At 37.4% G+C, this 26,048-nt stretch overlaps 3 protein-coding genes and 3 non-coding genes across 6 annotated transcripts; 2 read left to right on the forward strand and 4 right to left on the reverse strand.

The window, feature by feature from the left end:
• Positions 1–1,134: 1,134 nt before the first annotated feature.
• On the forward strand, positions 1,135–5,152 carry LOC113751546 (beta-glucuronosyltransferase GlcAT14B). The gene is made up of 4 exons (XM_027295594.1): positions 1,135–2,008; positions 2,099–2,174; positions 2,269–2,384; positions 4,092–5,152. The coding sequence occupies exons 1-4, from the start codon at positions 1,423–1,425 to the stop codon at positions 4,604–4,606; spliced, it is 1,293 nt and encodes a 430-aa protein (XP_027151395.1). The 5' UTR covers positions 1,135–1,422; the 3' UTR covers positions 4,607–5,152.
• Positions 5,153–16,700: 11,548 nt separating this feature from the next.
• Positions 16,701–16,792, reverse strand: LOC113754599. The gene has a single exon (XR_003465280.1). It is a non-coding gene; the product is annotated as a small nucleolar RNA R64/Z200 family (small nucleolar RNA).
• A 142-nt stretch (positions 16,793–16,934) lies between these two features.
• LOC113754598 lies at positions 16,935–17,032 on the reverse strand. Its single transcript, XR_003465279.1, has one exon. It is a non-coding gene; the product is annotated as a small nucleolar RNA U54 (small nucleolar RNA).
• A 318-nt stretch (positions 17,033–17,350) lies between these two features.
• On the reverse strand, positions 17,351–17,431 carry LOC113754592. Its single transcript, XR_003465273.1, has one exon. It is a non-coding gene; the product is annotated as a small nucleolar RNA Z199 (small nucleolar RNA).
• Positions 17,432–18,407: 976 nt separating this feature from the next.
• LOC113754104 (thaumatin-like protein) lies at positions 18,408–19,500 on the reverse strand. Its single transcript, XM_027298444.1, has 2 exons — positions 19,436–19,500; positions 18,408–19,328 (listed from the first exon to the last, which is right to left on the reverse strand). The coding sequence occupies exons 1-2, from the start codon at positions 19,497–19,499 to the stop codon at positions 18,595–18,597; spliced, it is 798 nt and encodes a 265-aa protein (XP_027154245.1). The 5' UTR covers position 19,500; the 3' UTR covers positions 18,408–18,594.
• Positions 19,501–22,372: 2,872 nt separating this feature from the next.
• Positions 22,373–24,610, forward strand: LOC113752804 (serine/threonine-protein kinase D6PK). Its single transcript, XM_027296861.1, has 2 exons — positions 22,373–23,076; positions 23,656–24,610. The coding sequence occupies exons 1-2, from the start codon at positions 22,373–22,375 to the stop codon at positions 24,527–24,529; spliced, it is 1,578 nt and encodes a 525-aa protein (XP_027152662.1). The 3' UTR covers positions 24,530–24,610.
• Positions 24,611–26,048: the final 1,438 nt, after the last annotated feature.

The raw sequence follows: 26,048 nt of genomic DNA on the forward strand, positions 1-26,048 counted from the left end.
CATCCATCCTTCTTTGACTTCCAACTATTAGTAACATTTAATTTAACAGCTCCTCCACCATCAATAATGTCTATCTAATTAATCTTCATAATTACGCTCAACCGCCGTCAATGTACTACTAAGCATCTCCATCACCTCTCCACCTATTTGATCATGAATTCTTGCGTTTGATTTGAAGAAAAAAAATAAATAAATAAAGGCCATCAAATTATGGACTAAATCCACATTAATTAATAAAAAAGTTTAGGGACAAAATTGATCATTTTCCCCGCAGCATACGAACATATGTAACCCTGCACATCCTTTTACTTTTCGCCAAAATTCACAAACACTCCCAGTGATAACTTACCATTTACTGACCAATGAATAAAGCATGTTTAATAGGAGATTGGTTGAATGCAACTTCGTCGGAGTGGCCTGGAGAACGTGGCCACTCCGACGAAGTTGCATTCAACCAATCTCCTATTAAACATGCTTTATTCATTGGTTAGTGTATAGTAAGTTTTCTCTAGCATTTAGTACTTTCGGACAATAAAATTGCTATTAATTAAAGTTTATGAACTCACTAAGTAACACTCGAAGATGAATTGAAAAAATTAAAGTACTTACTTCCTAAAATTACCGCTCTCAAAGTCATGCCAACCAGACAAACTTGTGATATGAATAATAAATACTACAGGATTCCCTCTTTTTTTTTTTGTAATAAAAGGGACTATATATTAAAAAAAAAACTTAAGTTATAAGTACAAAATGAATGAAGCAAATTCTCTTTAAGATCTGTATCTACTAGATTTTTCAAAGCACGAGAGATACTATCATAGCATACAAAATTCAAGTAATAGCATACGGGATTCCCTCTTTCAAGTTCCGGTCACGGGTTCATGGAACGAGCCTTCCCTTTTGAAATGTCACAGCCTCCCAAACTGGACTTTGAAAATGGTGGAATTTTTTTTTTTTTTAACCCTAAGCTCCCTTGTTCAATATTCTAGAAGTTGAATAGTTGGTTTTGAAAAGGGGGAAACATGAAAGGCAAAAATAAGTTTCCATTAATTACCCAAAGACTTGCCAACCAACAACAAACAACTGCTGAGAGACTTAAGACTCAAACTAAAACTAAAGCCATCCTATGCTCAGCTCTCCTCATCTACACTCCTCCATATGATAGCGGTACCCGCTTTTAGCTTTAGGGAAAAAGAAAGAAAGAAAGAAAAGAGGAAGCTTAATTCACACTGCATATTTTGCAAGCTCAGCCCAACACAGACAAAACTGCCATTCTTCAATTGCCTCGCTCCTCCGTATAGCAATAGCAAGCAATAAAGCTCCATTCTTTCCCGATCACCTGCCTCATTTGCCCCGTCTTTATTTTCTTGGAGAAAAAAAGGATACAAAATATAAAAGGAAAATCAAAGTCGTCTGTTAGAAATGAAGAAGCTAAAGAGCTATTATCTTCACCTTCGGCATCCACAGACCGTGGAAAGAAAATGGATCTACCCGTTAGCTATAGGCTCTATAGTTTCTCTTTTTCTTCTCTTTCTGACCACCTTAACCTCGCCGGACGGCACCCCTCTTCTCCCTTTGTACCGCTACTACACCACCGCCTCCGCTGCCTCAATTTTCGTCGAATCCAAGCTCCGTCCCCTTCCCATTTCCTCGCTTCCTCCTCCCCCACGTTTCGCCTACCTCATTTCCGGCTCCGCCGGCGACGGCGGCATGCTCAAGCGCACTCTCCAGGCCCTCTACCATCCCAATAATCAGTACGTCGTCCACCTCGATGCCGAGTCCTCGCCGGAGGAGCGCCTCGATTTGCACAAATTCGTCAGGGGTCACCGAATCTTCTCGAAATTCAAGAATGTGAGGATGATTACCCGAGCTAATTTGGTCACCTACCGCGGCCCCACCATGGTGGCCAACACCCTGCATGCCGCCTCCATCTTGTTGAAAGAAGGCGGTGATTGGGATTGGTTCATCAATCTTAGCGCCTCAGACTATCCGCTGGTGACCCAGGATGGTATTTTTCTTTCCTCCTCCTTTCTCGAATTTTACTTTTTTTGAAGCTGGTTTTGGGTTAGTATTGATTGAATTTTATTTGGCTGAATAGATCTACTGCACACATTTTCATATCTGCCGCGGGATCTTAATTTCATTGACCATACAAGTAACATTGGGTGGAAAGAGTGAGTGATTCTGTTCAAGATCTCCTTTACCTGGGGTAATTTTAGTTTGTCATAGGGGGTTGCAAGAATTGATTTTGCGATCCTAATTATGCAGGTTTCAGAGAGCTAAGCCTGTCATAATTGACCCCGGGCTGTATATGACAAAAAAATCTGATGTCTTCTGGATTACACAGAGAAGAAGTGTGCCGACAGCCTTTAAGCTCTTTACAGGTCTAATTGGGCATTGTTTACTCCTTTAGCTTCTGTTTAAAGATATCTTCTTTGAGGGTTTAAATCATTTTTGGATATATTCTGTACGTGATTATGCTAACCTGCAGGTTGTATGTTTGAGCTAATGGTTAGCATCCCTAGATTACTGGTTAAATTATGTTCCAGTACAAATGACAATTATCAGGATGAATTCTGTGTTGGTCAGTTGGTTTGATTGCTTATATAGGGAGGTGGACACACTAAAAGTCTTTGTGGGAAGATTGTAGTTGGATGCTTTATCGTTCTGCTATTCCGTAACTGGATATTCTCATTTTTCTTCATTATGCAACTTCTTGCTTCTTTGTGAAAGGTGTAATTATGGTGACTGAAAGCTGCATATGCAGTACAGCTGATAAGTAATACTTATGGTCTTTACTGTGTATTTTTTTAATTATTTATTGGTCCTTCCACGTGCAACGTTTAGCTCAGATGTCTATCAGGCTTTAGTACGGAAGGGATGAAGTCTTAGAACATCTGGAGAGGCTTACCCATTGAGAAAGCAGGATTAGTTAGATGTGTCAGTTTTATTCCCTTTATGGGTGCGGAGAGGATTTTCAGAACAAGAGGTGTATGGACTGATGTTGCATGCTTTTCTCTAAATTGCATGTTTTTCAGGCATAGGAATTACTCAGCGCCAGAGTCTTCTGTTTTATGTTTGCCAGTATGTTGAGTCTATTATTTTCTTTGTAGTCATTTGGGTCGTTAATATCGGTAAATTGCATTTCAATTTCAAGTGCCTGATGTGTTACTCCGGTTGAGTGTTCTAAACATGATAATTGGATTGAAAAATAGATTTTGCATTGGGGGTTAAAAAATTCATTAATGGTGATTTGATTTGTTGCATCCCCACCACCCCCCCCCCCCCAAACAACACAAAAAAAAAAGAAAGAGGAAGAGTTAACAAGTTTTTCAAACCTGTTTTTCTTCCATCAGAATCGTTTGTATAAGTTCTATGTTTACATTTGGCACGATATATGTCCTATTTGTCACTGATTTCATATAGACATTTGGCATCCCTATACATGTCCACTTCATAGCCTGTACATCTTTTTTTTTTCCTTTTGACTTAGAGCTTCTCCACTTTGTAAAGAGAATAATCTGAATAACCAGCTATCAGCTGCAGAAAAGCATTGTCTTTTTTAATAGCCGCTGACAGATATATTTTCTCTCTCATTAGTACTATGTCTTGAGGTCAAATTTTTGTTGGCAAAATATGTTAGGCATCATAACAAGTGAGCAGAGGAAATTGTTCCGCTGCAATGCGACAATGGAGAATAAACATTGTTGTAAACATGTGTCGTTATATCTCCAAGTTTGCACTATCATTAATTTGGCATTGACCCTCTGAAGGCCATTTGCTTTTCTCAAGCGGTAGTCATTGATTTGTCAGATGGCAAAGTTATAATTCAGGTCTTTTGACATCTTGTAGTCCAATATTATGGACTATTATTAGAGAGAATTTTACTAAATAAAATTTGATAACTTCAAAGCAATGGCATGGGGGAAAACAAAAAGAGGACAAAACTTGGAGAAATATCTATAAGCCTTTCTGGTTAGACCGGAATTTGTATATGAGCCTATGAGTAGTATCACTATCATCAAACATGATTATGCCTGTTTCTACTTGAGTGCTTTTACCTGCTCATGGCAATGGAATCAAACTTACAGGATCTGCGTGGATGGCTCTTTCTCGTCCTTTCATAGACTTCTGCATATGGGGATGGGACAACTTGCCACGAACAGTCCTCATGTACTATGCAAACTTCATCTCCTCTCCGGAGGGTTATTTCCACACTGTCATCTGCAATGCTCAGGAATTCCTGAATACAACTGTGAACAATGATCTTCACTTCATTTCGTGGGATAATCCTCCCAAGCAGCATCCACATTACCTGTCGGCGAATGATATGCAACGCATGGTCGATAGCAATGCTCCATTTGCGAGAAAGTTTCACCAAGATGACCCAGTGCTGGACAGGATTGATGCTGAGCTCTTGTTTCGTGGTCAAGGAAGACTAGTTCCTGGTGGATGGTGCATTGGCAGCAGGGAGAATGGTACGGATACATGCTCTGTTGCTGGTAACACAACAGTGCTCAGGCCAACTGCTGGTGCAAAGAGGCTGGAAAATCTGATCAGCTTTCTTTTATCAAATGAGAATTTCCGACCAAGGCAGTGCAAATAGCCGGATATTGTTTTAGAAGTCCCTTTTTTGCACTCAAGACAATTATACCGACGGGGAAGGCAACACAAGAAGGCTGTTTTGCAGCTAGGGATACGACTACCCAGAAGTACGTTGCTGCCTCTAGGCTGCAAGATTGACAGCGATGATTGTATTGGACTGAAAGAAATCGCGGGGTCCTTGTGCCTGGTGTATCTGGGTGACTTCTTGCTTGTCGCCAATCATCTCGTTTTTCTGTGCAACCTTCGAGTCTTGGCATTTTCCCGTGTTTGCCAGAGTTGTAAATGGACTTGGTGCTGATGATGCCAAACTGTTAAAGAGGAGTAAAGGAGTTTTCGTTGTATTGCTTCAAATATTGTTACGGTTAGGTAAAATCATTACAGTAAATGCAGGTGAGCCAAGACAGTAACTGAAAATTGCACGAGGATTGAATCTAGAGGTGTAATAACTAACAATACGAGGTTTACTTCATTTCGTTAATCCATTCTTTTTTGTCTAAACTCTTAACCGGGCCTGTGGGAATTAGGATAAGGACGTTTTCTTCATTGCTATGGCATCTCGTGTCAGTTTGCCTCCCTTTTTTTTTTTCGTAGGACAATTTCTTTTGACAAACTGTTGCAACATGCCAGATTGGCAGACTGATTTCTGGCTTGGCATCGATTTGGAAAAATAAAAAGAAAGGGAAACAAGTAGACAATTCGGGCCATACCACCATCATTTATTGGCGTGGACAGGTCTGCATACCGAATGTTCTCCTATGGCGACTTCGATCTCTATTGCATTGATCCTTCTCCAACGTGGACCCTGCCATTCAAATTAGGGTAAAAAAAAAAGAGTAGGACTCAGACGCCTAACTTGTCAGGCCCATGTAAATAAAAACCCTTTACTATTCTAATGGACTATGGTGGGCTGCGCCGGGATAAATCGGTCAAAGGTTGTATCAGCTGATTGGGAGCGACGGCCGGTGGGCATATGATCGATTGTTAACTACTAGTTTCTACCACCCCAACTTCTTGGGTTAAGCAATTAACAAAATTGATGATAGTTAATTACCCCAATTCTCGCCTCCAGATCTAACTTAGCTGGTATGTAGCTGGTAGCCTTGAATGGACGTGATACCACAACCCAAAGACGCCAAAATATAGTTAGGCGATCAGGAATTATACCAGAATTTTGGCAAGAATGTTGCAAACGAGTATGGAATCAGTGAAATAAGGGGAGCAGGAAAGAAGTTGTAAGGGCATTGTGTCGCAGGAGCAATGGCGCTTGCACATCCATATTACCACTTGCTACTTTTTTTTTTTTTTTCATCACAGTGGGTATCTGGGGCCAAGGACTGGTTACCGTACGCCCCAACTAATCCCACTGCGTGACCGCGAGAGGCTGCCCAACATCATCGGTCAATGTTAACGACTGGGATTCGATCCTTGGTTGGTGGCTCTCACCCAACTGGGCTACAACCACCGGACCGAACCCAGACTGGGCATATTACCACTTGCTACTGACTAAGTACATAGAGTACTATCACTATGCTGTAACCACAGCAGGTGCCATTCCTCCTGCGACACGAGTCCCCCAACTCCTGGGGGCTTCGCAACCGCCTTCTGCGCTTCAATCCAGCTACTCTCCTCCCGGTACTTATAGATCCAACTCCCAATGCTGTTGGTCGTTTTTGTTCCCAAAAGAAAACAAAAAATTGTAGAAAAAGTGGTCTTAGTCTCTTTCTTCTCTCGTTCTGTGGAAAGCAACCTTTTAACAATACTTCATTATGACACACACAGACTCTTCAAAATTCCTGTTATTTCCACAAATTGTAGACTTTGTTTCGAAAGAGAACAATTGACTATCTAGAAGGTGCACTGTAGGGAGTCTTCATTCCACAAATTTGAACTTCTGGAATTGCGAATTCCACTTGTATACGGTCCGCTAACCATTATTATTTGTATCATTGCTTGAAAGTCGTTGCTTTTTTGACCCGATTTCACGTTACTTCGGTACAACTTCTTGAGAGTTTCTTGATTTTGAAGTGAAAGTCTTGTTGCTAAAGAAGTCTAATGAAAAGGCGTTGTAATATGCAAAACTGCCTTTCTGTTCATTGGAAGAAAAGGAATGAATAAATAAATACGCATGTCACGTCTTCTTGCAGCAAATACGTGGTACGACCTAGGTTTTTTTTTTTTTTTTTTTGGTAAGCACAGCATTAGAATTTGCTTATCATTTTGCAGCTAATAATTAGGGAATAGCGCCCACAACTGCCAAGCTGCTTTATCAATAGTGATTCGGCGTTAACTCCCTTATAAAGGAATGTGAATACACACGTCTTTTTTATATGAATTTTATTTATCCTTTTTACTAAATGAAAATCATTGTTCATCATTCGTTGCCGCTAATCGTAAGCTATGTTTTTAGAACCGGACCGGATAGCGACTCGGCCGAGGTCAGGGGTCAGGGGTCAATGGGTTCGACCGGGGGTCGATAGGGGTCGAACCGGATGACGTCATAAATAAAAATTATTTAAAAATTAAAATATTATATATATAATATCTAATAATATATTGATATTAATAAAGGTATATTCATATATATTTGATGTTTCAAATATATTTAACAAGAAAATACAAAGAAATTAGAACAATCAAGTAGCAATTTATATTATTTAATAAATATTAACAAGTTTAGAATTAAAATTATGAATTTAATTGAAAAATAACATCAAATTTTAGGACAATATTTATAAAGTATCAAATATTTGAGGTATATCAATAAGTTTTAACAATTTAGGGGGCCAAAACATAATATTAAAAAGTTTGAATTTTTTTTTAAAAAAATTACTGTTGAACCGGAAAAACCGGTTTTTTCCCGGTCAAACCCGGTTTTTGACCGGCTTTGACCGGGTCTTAAATTTCCGGTTTTTTAATGTGACTCGGACCGGCTACCTGGCCGGTTCCCGGTTCGACCGGCCGGTCCGGTCCGAGTTTGAAAACAGAGGTCGTAAGCACTCCATGCTACAGCGCAAGTCTCCTTTTTTTTTTTATGCACTAAATGTCATGGTTCTTCCTTTCCGTCGTGAAGATTGGTTGTACGAAAGATATGTCTATACATCTGCTGCTGCTTCTCAAAATATCACAACATTTCGTTTCATTGCGGTTGCCTGCTCATCAAAACAAGCAGACCATAAAAAGCAACAAGAGAAAAAAAAAAACTCCTGTACTTGCACAGCTGTACATCTGAAGGAAACCAGCCTATTCCAAAGAGAAGAGGAAAAATGAGATATCCCTGCACTTTGTTCTTCTTGTCACCCATTACTAACTTGGCTAAAATAATGCAAGATGGTGTTCAATTTTATTGTATATAACTAGCCAGATGACGTTCGATTTTGTTCCATATAACTAGCCGCCTCGAGTCATTCGGTAATCTTGAAAGAGACTAGCAATTTTCTTGGGTGAAGCTGGAAAGCAGGGAGTCAGCTGGAAGGGGATTTCTTGCATATGGCTGCGGTTCTCTGGACCTGGACAGTAAAACCGTCATTGCTACTTCTGAAAAGAAAAAAAAATTGTAAGCTTCCATTTTCTCCTGAATACGGTGAGACTGAGCGAAGCGATTGTGAGAGGTTTCAGCTTCTTGAATGCCACCGCGTCGACCAGGTAGTACCTAGGTCAGTCAGCAACTGTTTTTCAGTAACCATTCGAGTTGCACTTTGTTTACAGCAATGTTTTCAGAACCGGACCGGACCGGCCGGTTCGACCGGTTGGACCGCGAACCGGCCATGTCACCGGTCCGGTCTAATGCTAAAGCCGGAAGTTCATGGAGAACCGTTGAAACCCGGACGAACCAGACGAACCGTGTGAACCGTTTAGAACCGTGAACCGACGATTTTTTAAATTCTTCAACAAAATATCAAGAATGGTATAGTTATGATTCGAACCTGGGTCTCCAAGTTTGCATATGACGATCTTACCGCTAGACTGTAGTTAAGTTTGTTGAGAATTCTACTTGACTAAAAAATATATTAAAACATCAAGTTCTTCTCTTATTTTTTTTTTCAATTTTTTCTTCTTAACCATTTTTAACCCAAATATCCACATCAAGATTTTCTCAAGTCTTCACCATTATTATCAGGTTATTATCTTTAGCAGATTGTGAACAAGTTGAAATTTTCAACTTTTGTTGTTTTCCAACATCTTGGTAAGTTTAATTTTTTTCTTTTCAAGGTTTTTTCTTCTATATTATTATCTTTAGTTGATTTTTTTGCATTTTCTTTTTTTTCCCCTCAATTTTCATATGTTTCCCTCATTTTTGTTTTATTTTTATTTGATTAATTAAGGATGAAATTTTTGCAAAAGTAGTGCACATCTGTGTAGGAATTGGGTAGGAATTACAAATGATAACATTGGGCTGGTCAAAAATATGGTAGTTGGCACATAATCGAAGCAATTGATAATTGAATTTAAAATAATTAATGGTATAGGATCATTGAATTTAATATAACATGTTAATTAGTAATGTTTAGTAGCAATTAATTTTTTATGTGTTTAACTGTATATTTGTTTTTCAAAAATTTTTAGTTTTTTTTAGTTTGAGCAATTAGATTTATATTTTTATAATAAAATTTTAACTTTTTCAGCTTAAGTTGATGAAATTGTGAAGGTGGTGTGGTTGCTTATTATGCCACTGATAAAAGTTTGCTATTCAAATGGTTTGTCTTAACTTGAATTCTTTCATGGATTTTTTTAAGGGTTGTAAAAGAATTTCAATATTTAATTTATTTATTTTTTGTGTTTTTATTTGTGATAATTGGTGAACATTTGGATTGTATCTATTTATGTTTATAATAAATTTATGAAAACTTGTGGTGAATTATGATATTTTAATTATATTTATCATTCCATGTTTTATGTATAACTTTTAGAAAATTTATTATTATCATAACTTAAATTAAGTTATGTTGGTAAAGTTCAAGTGTAGAATGAAACCTGCTTAGTACTTAACACTACAAAAAAAAAAAAAAAAAAAACAGAGAACCGTTGAACCGGCCGGTCCAACCGGTCCGACGATCGGACCGTGAACCAGCCACCTCTCCGGTTCACTGGCCGGTCCGAGTTTAAAAACATTGGTTTACGGTAAAAGTAAGAATTACTTCGCTGTCACCTGCACAATCATTGCATGAGACACAGCAGCTGGCCCCTTTCTTATTCCAGCAACCGTGGCGCTATCATATGTCGTCCCACGTCACTTGTTGAGACCGTAATACTATAGCAGATGAAGGTCTGATGCTGTACAGCTGTTATCATTTGATTTCCAAAGCTCATTTTGCCTAAACAGCAGATATAATATTGTCCTTTAGAGCCAGTCGTAATTTTGAAAAGTAGTGCACTGGACCCATCACACTTAACTCTTGCGGGTATTCTTGCTCAACTCCAGCCTCGTTAAAGACTCAAAAAGGGTCGAGAAATATATCATCATCCGTTGGAAAACTCACACTCAAAGCCCAATCTTGTATGTTATGATGCTCAATAGCGGAGCAAGCTTGGAACTTCCAAGGACTTGGGGAAATTATAGGTTGCACAGAAGGGAGAAAACATGAAGAAGTCAAGAAACTGAAGGCTGATTAGTCTGTATAATGAGGAACGGCTTGAGAAAAACGTCTGAGGCGGAGCCTAGATCCGATACTGTTAAACTGGGTCTCCAGTGGCTTCGAATCGTTTGTCAAGATGTTTTAGTACTTTTTCAGTTTTCTGCATTTTGGAGATTTAACGTGAATGTCAGCAAGGTTAGAAATGGATATGAACTCTTTTTTTTTTTTTTCAATTAATTTTTTTGGGATTCTTGTGTTATTGCCGTATTAGTCATAAGTTAGATTTTTATTTAATTTTTCCTATGTAATTTTTAAAATCGTCTGCAAAGAAATTAAGTTAGATTTTTATTTAGTTTTTTCTTTGTAATTTTCTTGAAATCATCTGCAAAGAGGAAAGAGAAAGAGCGGTGAAATGGAAGTGGTGGGCATCAGGACGGGACTCCTTGAGCCACTAAGCGAACTTCCAGGCAAGGCAAGACCGGCCAATACGTGCGCACTGATCGTCGGACAACCGCCCTTGACCGGAAATTTTGATTTTGACATAGACAAATAATAGCGCATAGATGCATGGTAATGGGAGTAAAAGGATGAAGAATTTTTGGGGCTGGAGAATTATGATTGATTCAATACATGAATTCAAGCTATGGCTGGCAGATCCCGATGACTAAATCAGATATTGGAAGCATAGGGGCTATTGGTTCGTGCATGGTAGCATGAGGATCATTAACCTCGTTACCATCCATCCATCCATGTTACTTTTTTGTCAACAGAAATTGAGATAAAATAAATGGCACATACCTTTCTTTCATGCTTGTCTTGATGAGCAATACGTCGCAGTTCTGCAAGTTCTAGCGGGAGCGATGGAGTTGGAGCAGGAAGACTCAGAAGAGCGGTGGATAAATCCTTCTAGTTCTTACACAGCCAGTTAAAAATACCTTTCTTTCGTACTCGTAAATCCGAAACGTGACATGTAAATTGTACGATGTAAATGTAATCATGCATTTCAAGAAAAAAAAATAAAAACTCAGAATTGGAGTGACATAATTAAAGTTTCTTCACGTGCTTACCTCGAAGAATGCATGCATCGATCCCATCCATCTAAAAGACTACATATGAATATGAATATGATCGCGCGCATGAAATCTGAAATGCAGAAGAAGCATGTATTTAACTGGTAAAGACACTGGACATTGCCTATAAATATTCATTCACCTGGAAGGAACTGGAAGGAACCATGTAGACAATTAGAAGCGATCGACGAAGCAGGAAGCAAGTGGCTGGGCTGGAGTTTAAAGAAATTGCGGCCTTCTTGTCGCGGTGAATGGCACTTGTGTGAATGTGGCAGAGCCGAGCCCCCAAAGAGCACAAGTGCCACATCTCCTGCGACAAGAAGACTCCCACAGCTTCTTATTCTCTTAATTTGCTAGTAGTGTATTAAGAAAAGAAGACTCCCACAGCTCCTCCTTAAGTATGCTTATTACCCTTTGTTCAATTGGATGCCCATTCACATTCAGTCTGCCCACATTTATAGGGTTAAAAAGTTTTTTTTTAAAAAATGTATATATGATCCCCCGAAAAAGAGTGGGGATCGAAAGCGAAAACCGTCAACGGCATGTTAAGACTGGTAAATTGTCCATACGTAATCGTCTCTCTTTTCCGCGGTGGAATTTGAGTGAGAGCCGAAGGTGAAGGTGATTTGACCGTTTTGGCCATGGAGTCCGCATGCTCAAAGTTGTTCAATGCTGGGCTTGGCGATTCACACCTACAAAATATATTTTTTTTTACCATACGATGCCGGGACTAGGACGACGTGTGACAAAGTGCAATGCATTCAACTTTGGTCTAAACTGTAGGGGTCTGATCTAACCCACGAGACTGAGTTCCCTTGAAAGGAAGCTGCTGAAGTGGCGTGCGATTAGCGCAGGACCTTTACATTTTAACGCACGTGTTCTATATGTGTCTGATTTGACACGTGTAGAAAGGTAAAAAATACTCCAATTAGGAAGGCACTAGGGAAGAAGCACATGAGCGGGGAGACCAAGCCCTGGGTCACGGACAGCAATGACGGGTGAACTCTGTAATTTGCAAGTGGATCATTGTTCACGTCAGAAGCAGTACGTAGAATCTGCGTCTGATCCGAGACCAGCTATAATAGTTGGTTCGAGTTGGAGCTTAACAACTAAAGTGGCGGGTCCGGATTATAATACTAATGTGAATGGATTGAGTTTTGATTTGACTTCCTCCACAGTCGGTCAACCGTTGACCCCAACTCCTGAATCATTCAACCTTCCGTCTCGAAATTTTGTTCCATTTGAATATGTCAAATCTTGCATATTAGTAGACTAGAAAAATTAGTATGGATTAGCTGTTTTTGAGATGTTGCGGCCCTCTTATCGCAACCAGTCATTGATAATAACCAGGAGCTAGTCATGATCGGAAGCCGAGGAGAAGAGGGACGGGGGTTTCTAGAATGGAGGAAGGATGGGGAGAGAGGAAAATCAAGAGGAAGAGAGAGATGGTGGTTGTGACGGTAGCGGCAATGGGTAGTGATGTGTGATGGAAGAAGAAGTGGTAAATTTTATTTTATTTTTTTTGTTTTTGTGAGTTGATTTTGTATGGATTAGTGTTTTTGAAATTATTTTTATTTATATATTATTGTAAAATTATATTTGAAAAATCATATTTGGAATATGTTATCTGTTTTGCCTCATTATGGTGGGATGTTAAGTGTTTGAAAGTTTCTAAAATGTCACTAAAAACTTACTTATTAAAATTTGGTCAAATCTAGGTCGACAAAAAGAATAATTCCAACGGTCTTGATTTTCTAAGATGTAATTGGCACTTGTTCGCTTTTAGAGGTTGAATAGGTACGTTGATCTAGATCGGTAAGATGACTAGCCTCTTGTTTTCCAATTCAAGTCGATGTAACATGGCCTATTCTGTAATTTTCAAAGTATTTTAGAGGAACAATTATTCATAAATAATGCATAGCCATCGTGACCTTAATAAAAAGGACATATTCTCTATATGCAAAAAATTCCTATATATATAGATTAATTTTATATACATTAGGAGTATATACACTTTTATCATTGGATGCATGACATAAATTTTGAATTTCATAATTTGAATTCAAAATTTGTATATGTGTCGTGCATTTAGACCCTGTTTGATAACCCAGTTCAACACTTAATTTTAATGAAATAATGGATTCAAACCGTTTGATAACTAAAAATTGAACGTTTGAATTAATAAAGTGACACTGAATTTTCTAAACAAAACTTACTCTAATTGCAAAAGTATAGATTACTTGTTTTTAGGAGTGTTGCGGCCCTCTGATTGCAACCCAGTCATCTGATAACAACAAGAAGCTAGTCACGACCGGAATTGGAGGAGAAGAGTGAGAGGGTTTCTAGTATGGAGGAAGGAGAGAGAGAGAGAGAGATGGTGGCCGTGGTGGTGGTGATAGTGGGTGGTGTTATGTGATGGAAGAAGTAGTGGTAATTTTTTTTTTTTGGGTATTTGTGAGTTGATTTTGTATGGATTGATGTTTTTGGAATTATTTTTATTTATATATTATTATAATATTATATTTGAAAAATTAGATTTTGAATATGTTATCTGTTTTGCCTCATTATGGTGGGATGTTAAGTGTTTGAAAGTTTCTAAAATATTACTAAAAACTTACTTATTAAAATTTGGTCAAGTCTAGGTCAACAAAAAAGCTGATTCAAAAGGTCTTGATTTTCTAAGATGTAATTGGCACTTGTTCGCTTTTAGAGGTTGAATAGGTACGTTGATCAAGTTCCGTAAGATGAGTAGTCTCTTGTTTTCCAATTCAAGTCGATGTAATGTGCCCTATTCTGTAATTTTCAAAGTATTTTAGAGGAACAATTATTCGTAAATAATGCATAGACATCGTGACCATAATAAGAATGACATATTCTATAGATGCAGAAAATTCAAATATATATATATAGAGAGATTAATTTTATATACATTGACAGTATACACTTTCATCATTGGATGCATGACACAAATTTTGAATTTCAAATATAATTTGAGTTTAAAATTGAAATTCAAAATTTGTATATGTGTCGTGCATTTAGATAAGTTGTTTGATAACCCACTTCAGCATTTAAATTTAATGAATTAATGATTCAAACCGTTTGATAACAAAAAATTGAACATCTAAAGTAATAAAATGGCACTGAATTTTCGAAACAAAACTTAATCTGATCGCAATAATACGGGGTTTGTTTGGATAGGAAATTATTTGAAATAATACTGTAGCACTTTTTATGATGTAATATATATTAAATAAAAAGGTGGTTGAAAATTGTGTGTATGATGCAAGCAAAACAAATTTTGAAATTTTTATTTGAAAATCTTGCAATCCAAACAAACTCATGGATTACCTGTTTTTCGAGGTGTTGCGGCCCTCTGATCGCAACCCAGTCATCTGATAACAACAAGAAGCTAGTCACAAATGGAAATGGAGGAGAAGAGTGAGAGGGTTTCTAGTATGGAGAGAAAGAGAGATGGTCGCCATCAATGGGTAGTGATGTGTGATGGAAGAAGAAGTGGTTAATTTTTTTTTTTTTTTTGTATCTGTGAGTTGATTTTAAATGGATTGGTGTTTTTAAAATTATTTTTATTTATATATTATTGTAAAATTATATTTGAAAAATTAGATTTTGAATATGTTGTCTGTTTTGCCTCATTATGGTGGGATGTTAAGTGTTTGAAAGTTTCTAAAATGTTACTAAAAACTTATTAAAATTTGGTCAAATCCAGGTCGACAAAAAGAATAATTCAAACGGTCTTGATTTTCTAAGATGTAATTGGCACTTGTTTGCTTTTAGAGGTTGAATAGGTACGTTGATCTAGCTCGGTAAGATGACTCGTCTCTTGTTTTCCAATTCAAGTCGATGTAACATGGCCTATTCTGTAATTTTCAAAGTATTTTAGAGGAACAATTATTTGTAAATAATGCATAGACATCGTGACCTTAATAAAAGGGACATATTCTTTGGACGCAGAAAATTCCTATATATATATATATATATGGATTAATTATATATATATACACTAACAATATATATACTTTCACCATTGAATGCACAACACATAATCTAAATTTAAATTTCATACATGTGTCATGCATTTAGGTTCTATTTGATAAACTAGTTCAGTCAAAAATTAAACATTTAAATTAATTAAGTGACACTAAATTTTTTAGACAAAATTTACTTTCAAAATTAAGTGATGTATTAGATTAATTTCAATTTTCAAATTTCAGTTTTATCAAACACACCCTTACTCTATATATATATAACACAACCAATTATCAAAAGAGAGAGGAAAAAAATGGGGAACGAGTTTAATTGAGAGTGGGAAAGTGTGTGGAAGCTTGTTGCTAAAAACCCTTCTCAAATTTATATAGATATAGATTTTAGAGCAACAATTATTTGTAAATAATGCATAGACATCGTGACCTTAATAAAAAGGATATATTCTATAGACGCAAAAAATTCCTATATATATATATATATAGATTAATTTTATATACACGGATAGTGTATACATTTTTACCATTGCATGCACAACACATAATTTGAATTTAAATTTAAAATTCAAATTTTATATATGTGTCATGCATTTAGACTCTCTTTGATAACCTAATTCAATCCAAATTGAACATTTAAATTAATTAAATAATACTGAATTTTCTAGGCAAAACTTACTTCCAAAATTAAATGATCTATTAGATTAGTTTCAATTTTTGGATTTGAATTTTATCAAACACACCCTTGCTCTATATATATAGAACACAACCAATTATCAAAAGAGGAGGAGGAAAAAAATGAGGAACGAGTTTAAATGTACATTCAACGAAGGAAAAAAAAAATGGGGAACGAGTTAAATGCATCACATGACAAATACTTCCGCTAACTCATTTTTTTACAGCATCGTCACTCTCTTGAGCTTAATTTACAATTATTACTCATCCTTCCGTGCATTACTTTCTCCATTGAAGTATACCTTTTTTGAATAACAAAACACTGAACTGCTAATTTTTTCACTTCCCGGTGAAGGAATGGAATGCTGTTGTCCAGCTTGGCGAGTTAAAGGTTTTAAAGTTCTGTCCAATAATAAAAAGTTTCAAGACAGCCCAAACCAACAAAAATGAAAATTGTATTCCCTGTATCCAATTTTGCCTCCAGATCCTCAAAAGATGAAGCACCCAGTCATTCTGAATACAGACAGGTTCGGTTCATTTTGTGGGATGTGTTTTAAATACATTACTTCAGTAAACAAATCACATCTACATTAAATGGGTTGTTTTTTAACGGATGTGCAGAAGAAGAAGAAAATACAATTGAAGGTCTCGTTATCTCAGTTCCTACGTCACACCAAAGGCAGTAAAATTTCTGTATATCTCATCAAATCAGTGATCAATTTCTACCACAGCGGTAGACGTTGACACCAACAGCTAAGCACCAATCTGAATCAACAACTCGTCAGCTCAGAAAACATGAAATATTCTTCTCATAGACCGAAATCTCTGAAGTCTGACATGTGAATTTTTTCATGTATCATCATAGCAGATGTTTCGCAGCAGGAGCAGAATTGCTATAGAAACAAAAGCCAAAACAACAAATGCTTGATTGGTTTCTGAAAATCAATTAGGCAGAACCACATCGATTCCACCTAACCTAGGAATATTCAGCTAAAACGAAAACACATGGTAAAAGCTCTCATACACAAAATATATCTACTCATGTTTTAAGATCAGAATAGCGTATAGTGCCTAACTACTGTAATTAATTAGGCATCGTAATCACAGAGCCCAGACAACAATCAATTTCCCATGCCAATTACCACAAATTTCAGAAAAAAACAAATAAGAAAAGAAAAAGGGGAACCAGAATAATTAAAAAAAGAAGAAAAAAAGTGCGCGAGAGCTAAAGGCACAGGGGATCAGAGAGTGCTTGTGTTTCTCAATCACAGAAAATTCAGAAACACGGACCATATAAGAGTATCATCATCTCCCCTTCCCCAGTTTTACAAAACAACAAAGACAAAGGAAATAAATGGGATAACATTAGATTCACAAAACTGTTTTAAAAAAGGGGAAAAAGGTACAATCTCTCCGTTAGAGATATCGAAATCATCAGAGACTTAAATACAAACGAATCATGGACTTTAAAGTTTCATATTGTTGCAGTTTTCTTCTCATCAGATGATTTCGATTCAACAAAACTGAAAACATATGGAATGGACTAGGCAAGAAAACAAACACGTATTTAGCTGAAATTAAGGTGTTTGGAGATCCTGCTTGAAACGCAAATGGATGATCGGAAGAGAACTAGAGAAGAGAATAAAATAAAGCTATCTGAAGAGACTATAATTGCACCGACCAGTTTTTATAGGGACAGGGATAGGGTTCTGACGGCCGTAATCACAGAAAACCTCTAATCCACAGCGGCGGCTGGTGTTGTGACTTGTGAATGTGATAACCCTAATAATACATTAATACCATCGGGGGTTGGGCTGCTGCTTCATATTGGGCTCGAGCAATTAAGTGGAGTATTTGAATGCACAAGTCCTCGTTTATCCCTGTCCGGCAGTTAGGTCCAGGAGTAATTTGAGGCATTATTTAAGCCGAACCCATACCCATTCAATTTTGTTAAATTTAAGCTCAGGCCCGGACGGTACCGAATTATTGATTGCTTTACACAACTAATTATATTTTTTTAAAAAAATCACATATGCGTGCGTTTAAATACACGTAATCAAATGTGCTTGACAAAAATCTTGCTTTAAGCCTCATTCTATTGGTCTAATCAGACACGCGTTCAGATTATACTCCGCCAAATCAACATGCCTGCCATAATTTATATAATAAATTTTATATACACTAATGGTGTATACATTATCACGGTTGGATATACGCCATATGTGCAAAATTTGAGTTTCAAATTCAAATTCAAATTATGTGTCATGCATCTAATGATGAATGTATATACAATGTTAGTGTATAGAAGATTAATGCTAATTTATAAGGCTTATCTCCATTTTTATCAGCCCGTGTCGGTTGATTGTTTTAGTTGATTATAAATTTTTTATAATACTGCTATGAGAAATTTTTTTGGCATTGGTCATCAAAAGGAAGATATTTAAATGAAATTAGAGAATGGAGAGACCACGGGAGTAAAATTCCTGTAATTAACGTAGCTTCAGTCATCATGTGTGAACTGGAAATGAGGAGGATACATAAAAAGGGACAAGTTCTATCAAAATAAAAATTAGGAGTAGGAGGTTCGTAAACAGTAGTAGTTAAATTTGCGACTCGGATGGAGTTTGAAGCAATTAAGGGGAAGTGCTGAGGATTAAAAAGGGGTTTCTTTCCCTATGTAGACATTATTAGGGAAGTTGCAGGAGCACCCCATCCATCCGGGCAGAAGGTGATGATATACTGATCTGCAGGGCAATTAACCAAGGGAGAAGGCGTATCAAAGGGTTTACTAAAATAATAGGGACACTCAGCCTTGAAGAATCTGGAGTAGACGTCGGGCTTGCACGTTGCTGGACTCCCATATTTCTTTCTGCAGCAGAAACGATCCTCATTGAAGGCCAAGCATGCACTCTTGCAAGCCACAACTTGTCCGAGCTCATTCAGGACCGCCAGCTCCCGAGGGCACTCCTTTTTTATATCTGAGAAGCACCCTCCGATGTAGCATTTTGGTGCTGTAGGATATGGGGTCACTGAAACAGGGAGGTTGTAGCCATCCACTGTACTTACGTCGTAGAAACTCGGCTGCCTCTTGTCAACCTGCAACGTAAACTCTACTAGCGTCACAGGAGGAACGCCGATCGCCCCGGCGCATTCGAGTCGGCCGTTGCAGTCGCCTGTTTCGCAGGCTCGTCCGTCGTTGGAGTAGTCGAAATTGCAGCCTGTTCTGGCCCAGATGCGGCCACTCCAATCTCCAGGTGCCTGGAATTTCCGGAGTCTCCCGGATGGAAGATAGAAGCCACCGTTTGCTACGACTGGAAAGCCTTGGTTCGGGGCAGTGGCAGGCCATATGGGAAATGGGCACTTGTTGCTCACGTAAAATGTGCATGCTTCCACAACTCCACTACTGCCTGTGGGTTACGTTGAACTATAAACGATGCAAAAGAAGAAAAAAAAAGAAAGAGCTTAGGAAACGAATTACTGTATATACATACATATATATATATATATATATTACCAGATGATATGCGGTGGCATAGCAGGACGAGAATCCAAACCGAAAATGTACTGCACAACTTCATTCTGATTTCAACACGATGAAAGGCAATAACAAGTGAATGTATTAATCAAACTTTTATGCCTGGACTTCTTTGATTGTACTTCACGTTTTCAAACTAATTCAGTCTTTAAGGAGAAGAAAGCAAAGCAAGGGTTACCATACGTGTGTATCGTAATCTCCCTCCATTCTACTACTATCTCTTCTTGGTACGTCTTCTATTTTTTTTTTCCCCTGCTACTGTCTGTTCTAAATAGAAGACCAATACTAGAATTTACGGCGCAATAAATTAAAATAACGAAAGGAGAAATAATTGACTCTTTTTGTAGCTTGTGCAGAATTTTGCAATACTTGCTTCATTAGGAGTCAGAAGAAATCATCTGGGATTTTCAGAAAGTAGCAATCAGGACACTTCCTTCACCTTCGATTTTTGTTGGGCTAAAATTGCACTATAGACGGTGCCATTGAGTGTGTTTGGATGGTAGATTATTTAGCGCGGGTATTTTTTAAACAAAAATATTGTAACAATTTTTTGATCTGATATATGTGAAATAAAAATGTGTTGATGATATAAGCAACTAAAATTTGTGTGAATAATTCACTATCCAAATTTGTGCAAATTTCCAGTGTTATCTCTCCTAGAGGTGGCTGGAACCAAAGATTAGTAGAGTTCATTAGATAGGAGGACTCACGAGGACAGGATTAGTGAAATTGTGTGGTATGCGGCATGCTTTTTTTTTTTCGCTTATTCCATTAAATAATAAGGATAACGTGCGAGTATCTCGAATGCTAAAATCTTCTAGTAGCTTTTGCTAACAGTTAATTTTGTTGGGAATTTACGCTTTATGCTGCCTTCGAACTTCAGCTTCATAAAAATTTGCTTAAAACGTAATCGAAAATCATAGGGTTAGTAATTTAGCCAGGTCGATGATGACAATGCCAAATAAATTTGGCTCTTCCCATCTTGTTTTCACACTCCAGCACACCTAAAACTTTGAGGGTCAATGTTTTTTCGAGGGTGTAGACAAAATATCACATTTGGGAATGTTTCATGTGTAGGGCAAGAATCATTGGTGGAGTTAGGGCCTTTATTTAGGAGTGCAATAATATTAATTTAGATTTACAAGGTGTTGGTTTGTAGATTTCGGACTAACAAAATGTTCGTTATAGTAAATCAATTTATTCAAAATTACCAAAAAAAAATTTAAAATTTGTTTACAACTTGAGATTTGTTATTTTCCAAGTCATTTAATTGCATGAAATTTTATAGTAATTAAAATTATGCCTAAGAATACAAGATGTGAACTCTATTAAACATATACAGTAGGCAAATAATTTGTACACAGTCCAATTGTCAAATGAATACCTGATTGGGTTATAATTGACATGAAATGGACATGTAAGAAACATTCAATATTAAGTAAAATAGCATTTGATTTAATAAAATAAATAACATTTAATAGAAAGGAAAAAAATAGCATCATTTGATATTTAAGGGAAAAAAATAACATTTAAACGGCCCAGCACCTTTTTGCCATGTCCAAAGCAGCTAATTTTTAAGGAACGCAATAAATTTTAGGTTTTTGGCCTTCTAAGAAGGAATTAATTATCGATCATAGATTTTGTGTCATCCTCTCAAAAAAAAAAAAAAATAAGAACAAAGGAAATCGTATTAGCTTTGAAGAAATAAGGGAGTTGCTTTAGAGTTTAGATCTGAAAGAGAGAAGGATACTTTAGAGTGTTATTCCCTTTCTTTTTTCGTTTTGTTAAGTGCTTTGATTAAAAATTTTGGTCTTTTACATTTGGATCAATAAAATAAGGATTCGTTAAATTTACCCTTTAAATATAGAGCATGTAATGGGACCATAGCTTATTTCGGCTAAAATTAGCCTGAAAAGATGTTAGAGCACAAAAAGCGAGCATATTTTATACTCCTTCCGTCCCACTTTGATGGTCCTATTTCTTTTTTCACACAGTTTAAGAAAAAATAGTTAACTTTGTTGGAAAAGTAATTTAGATTGCTATTTTTCTAAAATACCCTCATATTAAATATGGTACAACTTTATGGGAACTTGAATTGATGGTAAAAAAAGAATCAACTCTCATTAAATATGGTAGGTTTATAGTAACAACTACTTACATTGAATAATGGTATTTTAGGAAAATTAAAATACAACAACATTCTTCAATTGGAAAGTGGACTACAATTTGGGACAGATGAAAAAGGAATACAGGACGATCAAAGTGGGACGGAGGGAGTATGTTAAGGATTAAAGCCGTTCGTCTTCATTCACATCAGCTATATGTGAAGGAAGCTTTTATTTTTTGTTGAAGGAAGATTAATGCAATTTTTCCTACGTGTGACAGCTAAATTAGCACTGGCTGGTTGTAATTTAAGTCTAAGCTCGATTACAAGAAGAAACGTTTCTCAAGCCCCCAGGCCCCCGTGTCTCTCTCTCTCGCTCTCTCTGTATCTGTGTAATGTATTTAATGGGCCTCCGGGTGTTTTTATCTGGGAGATCTTTGGATACCATCCGAGAACGAACGAGAGCCGATGGAGAGGACCCAAACTCCAACCCAACTCATTCATTGGGTCTCTCACCAAACTCACGCCCCGTTTCAAATTTGAACCCAGCCTGCCTTTTTAAGTCCCTATGCTGTCCCACACTGACTCTCTTGTTCTCTCCATCTGTCTCTCTCTCTCTCTCGTGTTCTGACTTGGCGCCCGAGGTTCTCTCTCGCACTTGTTTGACCACCTCGGCGTCGCCAAATCCCCATTTTGACCGCATAACCCCATTTTCCCTCCCTTTGCTCTACTTTAAACTCACCCCCTAAAACCAAAACGCCCTCTCTGAGGCGTTTCGTCAAACATTGTACTGCCCTTTATATCTCTCAATCATGAGCAAACTAACGAATGATGGCACCATATATGGTGAAGCCGATGCCACCAAGGTCAGTTTTCAAGACCTTAGCATCTATAGCAGTACTAGCATGGAACTCTCTAGTAGTACCGTCACGGTTTCTGGTACTACCAGCGTAGGAAGTAAATTGAGTGACTATCAACTTGAGGAGAAAGAAATGGTCTCTATAGATGTTGAATTGAATAAAGGTGGGGAATGTGTTGAGAGTGGCAAGAGTAGTTTGAGTTCCTCTAGTTACTGTAACAGCATAGACGTAAATGAGGCTAGTTTTAGAAGCTATTGCCCATCCAAACCTCATAAGGGTAACGACATCCGCTGGGACGCAATACAATCTGTGCTTGCTAGAGATGGTCAGTTGGGCTTGGGGCATTTTAGGCTGTTGAAGAAATTGGGATTTGGGGATATTGGGAGCGTTTACTTGGCGGAGTTAAGAGGGATGAAATGTTTGTTTGCAATGAAAGTAATGGATAAAGGGACGTTAGCCGGGAGGAAGAAGCTGGTGAGAGCTCAAACTGAGAGGGAAATATTGGGTTTATTGGACCATCCTTTTCTTCCATCCCTTTATTCACATTTTGAAACAGAGAAATTTTCGTGCTTGCTAATGGAATTTTGCAGCGGCGGGGATCTGCATTTGCTTAGGCAGCGTCAACCAGGCAGGCATTTTACTGAGCAAGCTGCAAGGTTAGCTCTTCACTGCTGAATCATTGTATAACTAATTGCTTCTTGTTAGTCGCCCTTTTTGGTCAAGTTTTCACTGTCATTAGATATTAGTGCAATTGGCTAGAAAGTGTATGGTGTTAGCACTCTTCTAGGGGAAACGAGAAGCTGAGTGATTCTTTTACATATATACACCATACTCTCGAGGTGGTAAATCTGGTCTTATGGGAGATTGATTGGGAAAAGTCTTCTGTTTCATGCTAGTTTCTCTCAAAACACCTTGTTCTATACGGGGACATTAGACATTCATTTGAAGTTAGATGTATCACCATATAAGTTGCATCATTTGGTTGAGTTATGTGCCTACAATATACTCCTACTTGCGAGTAATATCACTATATTTTGAACCTCTGGCTCCTATACTATCATACTCTTAGAAACTTAAAGGTTGAAATTGAAACACTTGCAAGTGTGAAATGAACTCGTGCTGCAAAGAGTTTCCTTTAACCCTCAATATTGCAGCATAGTCTCAGGTTATTAGAATTTGAATGATGCGACTTTTAGACATTTCATTGACAACTTATTTTACTCGAATATTGGCAGGTTTTATGCTTCTGAAGTGCTCCTTGCCCTAGAATACTTGCACATGATGGGAGTGGTCTATAGGGACTTGAAGCCTGAAAACGTCATGGTGAGGGAAGATGGTCATATCATGCTGTCAGACTTTGATTTATCATTGAGATGCCATGTTAGTCCAACCCTGGTTAGTTCCACCACTGAACTGTCTTGTAAAATTTCATCGTACTGTATCCAGCCATCATGCATTGATCCAGCATGCAAGTTACCAGTTTGTGTAGAACCTTCTTGCTTCCAGCCCTCTTGTTTTAGGCCTAGTCTTTTCAACTCCAAAACATTAAAATTGCGAGGAGAATGTACGCCTGCAGTTGCTTCGGATTCACTGCCGGTGCTCATTGCAGAGCCAACTGCAGCACGATCCATGTCATTTGTCGGGACACATGAATATTTAGCCCCTGAAATAATTAGAGGTGATGGTCACGGGAGTGCTGTTGATTGGTGGACCTTTGGAATATTTCTGTACGAGTTGCTTCATGGGAAGACTCCATTTAAAGGAAACGGAAACAGAGAGACATTATTTAACGTTGTAGGCCAGCCCTTAAAATTTCCCGAGAGTCCCACAGTTAGTTTTGCTGCAAAGGATCTGATCCGTGGCCTGCTTGCTAAGGATCCCCAGAAAAGATTAGGGTTTAAAAAAGGCGCTACAGAGATAAAACAACATCCATTCTTTCAGGGTGTTAATTGGGCTCTCATCCGCAGTACCCAACCTCCAGAAATTCCCAGACCTGTAGATCTAGCGTTTTGGAATCAGACATTCAAGCCACCCTTGCCTTCAAATGACAAAGGAACTTCTGACTCCGATAGATCTTCTGGCCCTTACCTAGATTTTGAATTCTTCTAATCAATTTTGGCTGGATAGATTGCGGCTCTCGTCCTTGAGGCAAGTAAATTTTGTTTACCGATTTGTATTTATATCCCTCAATGTCACCTTCTTGTTGTTTAGAAGCTTCTACTTTCTAGCCTCTTGAGTATCAAAGTGATCTTTTCATCTTTCTCAAGGTCCTGCCCAGGTAAACGAAATGAAATCACAGAAAAGTTGTTCTTCTTTTTTTCGGTGACCATATTATGTTTCCTTTAACGTGGGACGCTAATATAAAAGAAGCTACTTTTGTTTTTTAAACTGGAGTCTCTCAAGCAACCTAGATGCCTAGAAACAACTTCATTGCCACTTCTCACTCAATTTAGTCTTGGAAAAACAGCAAAGCAATCTTTAACTAATATATCTTGCTTGTCATTGTGACTCGTAAAATCTTTATGAATCCTCCTTGAGTGACGTCCTTCCCGATTTAGTTCCCGTCCAGAGTCTCAGAAGATTCTGAATTCTTGAATCTATATGTATCATTGTACTTGACGCCTGGAAGTGTGCTCATCTGACCCAACGAAATTCTCAAGTACGTATCAACGGGCCCATCGATCCCAACGCAGAACTGAAATTACAGAATCAAATGATCCTTGCAGAATAAAATTACAGATATTATCGAACCTTTTGGACGTAAGCCGAAGTAAACTCACCACTATATCTCTGCAATCTCCCATCACCTGCACTTTTACCCACTGCCAAATGGACCACGCCTTGTAGAGCACGGACATCAGAATAACAAAATCATTGAATTTGTCCGCCATGCATACAAGTACTTGGAATAAAATGAATAACATAAGATAAACTGAAATTCACGCTTTGCCCTTCACGGCATAAAAGATGAGACAAACGCCAGCGAGCTGGACGATGAGACTTGACAAGAATTCTTCAATGAGCATATTTGCAATATACTATATACACACACACACACGCTCGCTTTTCATCACTTTTATTATATATTATGTATTACCAATATGACTATACAAGTAGACCTGCACACTCAAAGTTACCCAAATACTTGGTAGTATTTTCCATTATAAAGTATGATGTCAATGTTGTAGCTTACCATTTAGTCAACAAGGCCAGTTTGTGAAACTTTTTGCTAGTGGCGGAGACAGAAAAAATTCTCAGTAGGGCAAAAGCAATTCTAAAATTTTTTATCTACTATTTTTCTAATTTTTTAAGCAAAAAAAATATTCGCCAACAAGTATAAATGATGCATAGATTCCATGAAAACATAAAAAAAACTCAAAATTATTAATGTAATAATAATTTTATTTCAAAAAACAAACTAAACCATTTACAATTGTTCACGACAAGTTTTTATATTTTGATAACGATTTATAACCTTCTCATTTTAAACTTCACAAAATATATTTTTCTTAATGTAAGTAACTAAATAATCATTCATCCAAGTATCTCCCATTTTATTTCGTAACCGATTCTTCACTATATTCATAACTGAAAAAACCCTCTCTACGATAATTGTAACAACAAACAA

The sequence above is a fragment of the Coffea eugenioides genome, chromosome 11 (assembly GCF_003713205.1).
Source record: "Coffea eugenioides isolate CCC68of chromosome 11, Ceug_1.0, whole genome shotgun sequence".
Lineage (NCBI taxonomy): Eukaryota > Viridiplantae > Streptophyta > Magnoliopsida > Gentianales > Rubiaceae > Coffea > Coffea eugenioides.

Bases quoted from the DNA above. Each gene is read 5' to 3' on its own strand.
- LOC113752804 (XM_027296861.1), top strand. From the start codon at position 22,373: ATGAGCAAACTAACGAATGATGGCACCATATATGGTGAAGCCGATGCC. The intron at 23,077-23,655 runs GTTAGCTCTTCA...GAATATTGGCAG, and splicing joins TTTACTGAGCAAGCTGCAAG to GTTTTATGCTTCTGAAGTGC.
- LOC113754104 (XM_027298444.1), bottom strand. From the start codon at position 19,499: ATGAAGTTGTGCAGTACATTTTCGGTTTGGATTCTCGTCCTGCTATGC. The intron at 19,329-19,435 runs GTAATATATATA...CGTAACCCACAG, and splicing joins ATGCCACCGCATATCATCTG to GCAGTAGTGGAGTTGTGGAA.
- LOC113751546 (XM_027295594.1), top strand. From the start codon at position 1,423: ATGAAGAAGCTAAAGAGCTATTATCTTCACCTTCGGCATCCACAGACC. The intron at 2,009-2,098 runs GTATTTTTCTTT...TTGGCTGAATAG, and splicing joins TCCGCTGGTGACCCAGGATG to ATCTACTGCACACATTTTCA. The intron at 2,385-4,091 runs GTCTAATTGGGC...TCAAACTTACAG, and splicing joins AGCCTTTAAGCTCTTTACAG to GATCTGCGTGGATGGCTCTT.